Source organism: Rhincodon typus, unplaced genomic scaffold (genome assembly GCF_021869965.1).
Source record: "Rhincodon typus isolate 14 unplaced genomic scaffold, sRhiTyp1.1 hic_rhity00010569, whole genome shotgun sequence".
Taxonomy (NCBI): Eukaryota; Metazoa; Chordata; class Chondrichthyes; order Orectolobiformes; family Rhincodontidae; genus Rhincodon; species Rhincodon typus.
Window position 1 is genome coordinate 1 of NW_025976207.1, and position 7,549 is coordinate 7,549.

General features: G+C 50.1%; 1 protein-coding gene across 1 annotated transcript; it reads left to right on the plus strand.

The window, feature by feature from the left end:
* Window positions 1-518: 518 nt before the first annotated feature.
* Window positions 519-4,713, plus strand: LOC109925489 (vesicle-associated membrane protein 5-like; the record flags this gene model as incomplete). Its single annotated transcript, XM_020525426.2, has 2 exons — window positions 519-701; window positions 3,215-4,713. Coding segments are annotated over 2 exons (387 nt in total), but the record flags the coding sequence as incomplete, so codon positions are not given.
* Between the last annotated feature and the right edge of the window lie 2,836 nt (window positions 4,714-7,549).

Here is a 7,549-nt window from a genome sequence, read left to right on the forward strand (position 1 = left end):
GTGTGTGTGTGTGTGTTTTTATGAGGAGGGGTCTGGGGAAATTGTTTCATACTGAAGACATACAGGCCATTCGCCCCATCTATTCCTCACCAGGATTGGAGCCTCCCTCCACTTTTCATCATCTAAATCTTCAAGTGTAACTCTCTCTAAGGCCTCCTCCCTCCTGTGACCCCTCAAACACACGAGATGATTGATTTCAGCCTGTGGGAGTGAGTTCCACGTTGTGTTCCCCCCTCCCCCAGGGCGCTCCCTAGGGGAAGTGGTTCCTTCTGGGATTCCCGATGGGATATCTCAGGGACTGTCTGATATTGACTGCCTCTGGTTCTGCTCTACCTCCACCAAGGGGAAACGTTCTCCATATCCACTCCATTGTAAAGCTTTCAGCATTTTAAACGCCTGTACTAGGCCGCCCCTCGGCCTTCATTTCTCGAGAGGACAGAGCCTCAGTCTGTCAATCCTTTCCTGATGTTTAGCCTCGCACGTTTCTATTAACGCTCGCTCGAGGGAGCAACTGACAGCTATTCCCCGTCTCTCGTTGTCATCCCGTTGCTTTGCAGGGTACAAATGACTCCGAGGTTGTTAAACTGCAGCGACAAACAGATGAGGTGGTGGAAGTGATGTACGCTAACGCGAATAAAGTCAAGGAACGGGGAGGCAAACTGGAAGTCCTGGACGACAGAGCTGAGAAGCTGCAGGAGGCGGTGAGGGCTTTTACGTTGGGAAACAACTTGTTTTGCGCACAGACTTCATTTAGATCGATCGGGCACAAATCCATTCCGATCGGGAAGGGTGATGGAATCTCCTGTTGAGAGTAGATTTGAGGATTGTTAGTTTATTTTTTTTTAATTAAATAAAGACAGTGGATGCCTTTTCACAGCAATGACTCTGAAAGGAACTTGGCAAACTCTTTGTTTAACGACGACGTTGGGGGGCAAGTGCAGAGGTTGGGAGTGAAAGTTCACACCACTGTGCCAGAACACCCTCGCCATCTTGCATTCCCCAACTTGCTCTCCTGAAAGAGGGCAGACCCATTAAGTTGGCCACCTGGCACAGAGTCATAGAGTCATACGGCACAGATACAGACCCTTCGGTCCAACTCGTCTGTGCCGACCAGATAATCTGAACTGATCTAGTACCATTTGGCCCCTATCCGTCTAAACTCTTCCTATCCACGTACCCTCCAGATGTCTTTTAAATGATGTACCAGCCTCCACCACTTCCTCTGGCAGCTCGTTCCAAACACGCACCACCCTCTGCGTGAAAAAGTTGACCCTCAGGTCCCTTTCCCCCTCTCACCTTAAACGTATGCCCCTCTAGTTTTGGACTCCCCCCTACCCTGGGGAAAAGATCTTGCCTATTTACCCTATCCATGCCCCTCATGATTTTATAAACTTCTATAAGGTCACCCCCCTCAGCCTCTGACATTCCAGGGAAAATAGCCCCAGCCTATCCAGCCTCTCCCTATGGCTCAAACAGTACAGCTAAGCGTCTGGCTTCCTCTGCCATTTTACACGGCCGTTGAGAATCTACAGGGGGGCGATTGGCACTTTGCCCTCTGCGATGGCAGCCTGGCACCATTGGCCTTTCTCATTTGACCAAGAAACGATAAAAATTTGCAGAGAGTCCTCTCCCCATCCCTTCGAACCAAAGGCCTCACTTCCGGCCTTCAGTTTTGAAAGGCCGCCGCCATCTTTAATGGGTCACTGAGTCAGCCCGGGAGTTGCCAATTGGCCAATTCACGGGAAGCCGTTGCCAGGTGATGGTTCCCTACGCAGGGATGGGGGCCTGGACTCCGTTTGATCCCGAGGTCGCGGTCTGATTGTCAACTTAGATCACGCCCCCCCTCCCCCATAGATTCTCAGTTAACCTTTGACCCTTGTGACTCAGAGGGGAGCTTTAGTCTGTGTTGCCGAGGTGATCCTATTGAATGATAGAACAGGCTCAAGAGGCCAAATGGCCTCCTCGTGTTCCTATTTGTGTAAGGGAGGCGACGGCCTAGTAGTACTATCGCTGGACCGTTAACCCAGAGACCCAGATAACGTTCTGGGGACCCGGGTTCACATCCCACCACGGCAGATGGTAGAATTTGAATTTAGTAAAATATCTGGAATTAAGAGTCTAATAATGACCATGAATCTATTGTCGATTGTTGGAATCTGGTTCACTAATGTCCTTTAGGGAAGGAAACTGCCATCCTTACCTGGTCTGGGCCTACTTGTGACTCCAGACCCATACAGCAATGTGGTTGACTCTTAACTGCCCTCTGGGTAATTAGGGATGGGCAATAAGTGCTGCCTAGCCAGCGACGCCCTCATCCCGTGAATAAATAGAGGAAAAAAAATACTCCCTCAGGATCGTACCCCTTTAGGCCTCAGGTCACTCGCCGAGCCTCCGGCACGTTCAAATCTAGCCTTGCCTCACAAGAAGAGGCTGCCCTGTTCCAGGTTTATTAATCCGGGAAGTCTTCTCTGAGCTGCCCGTCTTTTTTACCCCTTTATAAATAAAGTGACCAAGACTGTGCGGAGTCCCTCAGACGGGGTCTCACCTGTGCCTTTGGCGGGGAGGGGGATGTAACTGAAATGTAATGTCCCTCCTCCGCTTGCGTTTAATTCCCCTTCGAACAGGCCGCAGCTGGAGTGCTGTGCGCAGTTCTGGTTCCCCCCCACCACCTTCCCAGCACCGTTTGGGACGGAAAGTGGGGTGCAGAGGAGATTCACCAGGATGTTGCTTGGCTGGTTGGCTAGGCCCAGGCTGTTTCTTTTTTGTTTTTGTTTTGGAGCAGAGAAGGCTGAGGTGGGTGGGTGGGAGAACAACTGATGAAGGGTCATGGACAGCGCACGTAGGAAACAGCTGTGCCCTGACAATGAAGGGGCAATGCCAAGGGGCACGCTTTGAAAGCGAAGGGTTTCGAGGGCAGCTGAGGGAAGCGTTTTACACCCAGAGGGTGGCAGGGATCTGGGATGCGCTGCCTGGGAGAGCGGCTGAGCTGGGGAAACCTCGCGAGCTCTTTTTAAAACCAAAAAGTACTTTAGACGAGTACTTGAAGTGTCGAGGCATTGGAGGGACCAATGGAATCGGGGTCAGCACAGACTCGGCAGGCCGAAGGGTCTCTTCGGTGCTGTCTGAGCGACAGCAGTCTCGCTCCCCGAAACAATGAGAATTCACCGATACGGTTTGAGGATAACGGGCGTGTGCGCTCTTCTTCCTTTTGAAGGGGAAACTGTTTCAGAAGACAGCAAAGCAGGTCACTGTGCAGGAAGCGTCCAGGAACAGGAGGTGGAAAATTATCATCGGAGTGGCCGTGGCTGTTGTCGTCATCGTCATCGTCGCCGTCGTTGTAGCAACTTCTTCTCAGAAAAGTCCGCATCCAGCCGATGCTTTTGTCAGAATGGCAACGACGGAGGCCAACCAGCACTGACCGTTGTGATCTGGGTTGACTGGGTGTTGAGAGAGACGTGCCCACTCGATTGTCCGTTGCTACCCTAGAACATAGCGCCTTTAAACTGTGGAAATTAGACGTTAGAAACTGAACCGCTACCACGAAGCGACGATCGACGTCGTTCACACCCCTAACCACCCCCCCAAAACCTTTGTCGCGGTTTTAAATTATTTCCTGGCCTATTTTGTTGCAAAATGCGGCCGGATTTCACGTTTGCAATGACATTTGGGATGCGCGGGTGGATTGTTCCATTAGTCTGCGTTTCGAGCTGCTTGCACCGCAGTACCTGCAGACTGTTTCGACGGGGAAAATCAGGTCCTGGGGTCGCTTAATGATTTCGTACTGACCTGACAATCCGGCGGGGAGGGGGGGGTTAATGACCTCCTGACCTTCCAGACTGGGTCAACCATGTTCGACGAAACCAGGCAGCTTGCGGGCCTAGAAAGGATTGGCCACGGGAGTAACTGGACCGTGTGTCGAAAATCCAACTGTTTTCGCTCAGGGAATCCGTGATTCCGAATTGGTCTGATCCTAACGTCTATAACTCCCCTTTTCCCCCCACCTCCCCCTCCACCCCGCCAAAACCCTGCCCCACCATCGACAAGTCAGGAGTGTGATGGAATTCGTCCCAATTTCCTGTAGACTTTGGGTGGCTCGCTTAATTGGCAACCCATCCACCGAGCTTCAACATTCGCTCCTTCGTCCACCAGCGGCTAAACTGTTGGGTCACAGAAGAACTGCCCATTATGGCCACGCTGGCCCTCTGGGCATTTTAGCTCAGTGCCAATCACCTGCCCTTTCTCCCCATCATTGTTTCTGCGTAAATAGCCATTTGAAGTCCTCTTGGATGCTTTACTTGCTTCCAGGCAGTGCATTCCAGACCCTAACAGCTCGCTGTACGCGCGCAGCGGGGCGTACCGTCTACAAAATGACGTCCTACCGAGGCTCCTCCCTTGCAAAATGGCGACCTGGACCATCCAGGGGGCCCAGGAACAGCAGACGGATGGGAACACCGCCGCATCCAAGTTCCCTCTCTGAGCTGCGCACCGTGCCAACTCGTTCACCACCTCCTCCAAGGCAATGGGCATTAAGTCGTGGTCTACCCACCGTGGTCCGCCATCTAAGATCGGTGACTCAAACTGTACGGCCGAACCCCGAGCGTACGCTGAAGTACGACAGGGACAAACTGCAGCTGATGGGGGTCTCCCCAGAATTCTACCCCCTCCCCCCACCCCACTAGACCACAAAAATAAAAGTTAGGAATTATTCTCGGATTTTATAGCAGTGTTTATCGAAGGATCAGTTGAGTTGATGGGCGACCGGTTTAAGGTTTAATTGGCTGAGCAAATTGCACGAGCGATCACCAGTGATCGTTCATGGCCCCTCACAGACGAGGATGACTCTCGGTGGCAGGAGGGGCACAGACCAATATGGCTACCGCAGGCTCTGTTATGCGTTTGGCAGGGGGGGAGCAGAAGGTGGTGACAGGAAAGGGGTGTCGGTGCGTCTGTCTATCCCAGCGGGATTTGTGGGATTGTGCGCGGGTGGCATCGGTGGCACAGCCTGCGCCTCAGAGCCCTACGGGAGAGCTGGAAGCACCACAACGCTGTGTACCAAGAGCCCGGCGTCAGGTCTGACGTTGCTGTCCTCGGAACACCCTTTTCCTCGGGCCGCACTGGCGCATTAGCACGTGTGAAATAGCAGCGGGAGTGGCCCATCTGGTCTCTCATGTCCGCTCCACTGTTCCATAAGACCGTGGCTGATCTTTCCGTGCACTCAGCTCCATGTACCCACTCGCTCACCATAACCCTTAATCCCTTTGCTGTTCAAAAATCTACCTTCGCCTGAAAAACACTCAACGAGGTCTCCTCACTGGGCAGGGAATTCCACAGATTCGCAACCCCTTTGGGTGAAGACGTTCCTCCTTGGCTCAGTCCTAAATCTGCTCCCCACCCCCCTCTTATTTTGAGGCTGTGCCCCCTCGTTCTAGTTTCACCCACCAGTGGGAACAACCACCCTGCTTCTATCTTATCTAGTCCCTTCATCATGTTCTATGTTTCTACTAGATCCCCCCCTCATTCTTCTAAACTCCAAAGAGTTTAGCCCCAGACGACTTAATCTCTCCTCACAAACCAACCCTCTCAACGCCGGAATCGACCCAGCGATCCTCCTCTGCACCCCCTCCAGTGCCAGTACGTCCTTTCTCAAGGCAGGAGACCTCTGAGATAAGTAAGAAAAATGAAACAGAAAGTGCTGGAGGAATTCGGCAGGCCTAGCAGCGGAATGCCAAGGAATGGGCCTATCAGACTCGAAAGGTTAACTCGCACATGTCAGACTGACCCTGCGTGGTCTCTCCAGCACCTTCTGTTGACGTCTTGTGACAGCCAGAGTAATATAAGTGCCCGGAGCCCAGTGAAGACCTTACTTCCTAGAATAAGACCATAAGACGTTGGGGCAGAAATTGGGCCATTCGGCTCATCGAATCTGCTCCGCCATTCAATCATGGCTGATAAGTTCCTCAACCCCATTCTCCTTCTTTCTTGATCCCCTTGATAATCAAGGACCTATCTATCTCAGTCTTAAATGTATTCAATGACCTGGCCTCCCACAGCCTTCTGTGGCAGTGAATTCCATAGATTCACCGCCCTCTGGCTGAAGAAGTTTCTCCTTATCTCCGTTCTAAAAGGTCTTCCCTTTACTCTAAGGCTGTGCCCTCAGGTCCTAGACTCTCCTAACAATGGAAACATCTTCCCAACATCCACTGTGTCCAGGCCATTCAGTATGGGAGAGCTGTGGTCAATTACTGCCCCTCTACAAATTTTCAGCGACTTTATAGAATGTATGATTCGCTTAGGGAAGAACTCATAGCATCACAAGTACGAGGGAGGCAACGAAAGCCAGAAGAATCTAAAAAATTCAAAACCATTGTAAAATAAATTGTGCTGTAAAACCAATCATTTGTGCCTCAACCATTAAATGCATTTTAGCTGACTTCCAGCTGAGGCATAATGTAATGTTAAAAGATCTTTTAACCCCTGCAGACATTGTAAAATAGACAGTTCAAAGGAAAGTGGTGTTCCTGCGACACTTTTGGTCGTAATCGATGCCGAAAGTCCTGCATTTCTTTTCGTTTCCCATTCGGAGAATTTTTATTTTCTCTGATTTATTCCATTTTTGTTGCGAGGTTGGGTACAGTACTTGTGAATTGGGAGGTAGGGAGTTAGAACTTGGTGTTTGTAAAATGCTGGGGGTTTGGGTGGTGGGTGGGGGGGGAGGCAGTAGCGTTGCGTGGTCCCGTTAAAAGATGATGTGTTTTTTTCTGTGCTTAGAGATTTAAAATGATTGCCTGTGAGCAGCAGCTTGAAAGTTTGCAAGTACACAGACAGCACCCAGATTGAAACATTTGTATTGAAAGGCCGTACAGTTAACAGGCCAAGCAGCAGTTTTCACCAAGATAACAGGCTTTTGAATTTAGCCAATCAGTTTGAACCAGGCACTTAGATACCAAAAACTGATTAAATTTAGATCTGATGGTTCTGACAACATAGGACCAATCCTATTGTAAGAAATATGATATGTCATCAAGGGTATAGAAAGAAGGGGGCAGTTGGATAAAGCACTAGGGCTAACTGCCATCCGCCAGAGCTAATGGCCCTTGGCTCTCAAGAGAAAATCATTGGCTCTCACGGCCTACTCTAGAGAAAGCACCATCTAAATAACAACAGTACCAACAGCACAACTAGTTAATATTCCTGACAGAAGAGTCAACGGAGAAGGCATGTATCATTCTGGAAGACATGTAACCAGGCTGTAATTTCAAGAGACTAAATTCTATTTTTTTTCATAGAAGTGGGACTTATATTTATTGGAACAGCATACCATTAGAATGTTGCGGTATCCGGGAATAGTTAGGAGTTGGAAGGGATTTATTCGGTTTGTTAATGGTTTAGTTAATTTGTTCACTGTCAGAGTTAGATAAATAAATTGTTACTTGTTGATTTGAAAGTGATTTGTCAGGGATTTGTTTTATTTAACCACTAGAAGTTGCTGGGAGGCAGGTTACACCACTTTTCACACTCCTTTTACAGATTACAGGGCAAGGTGCTCCTC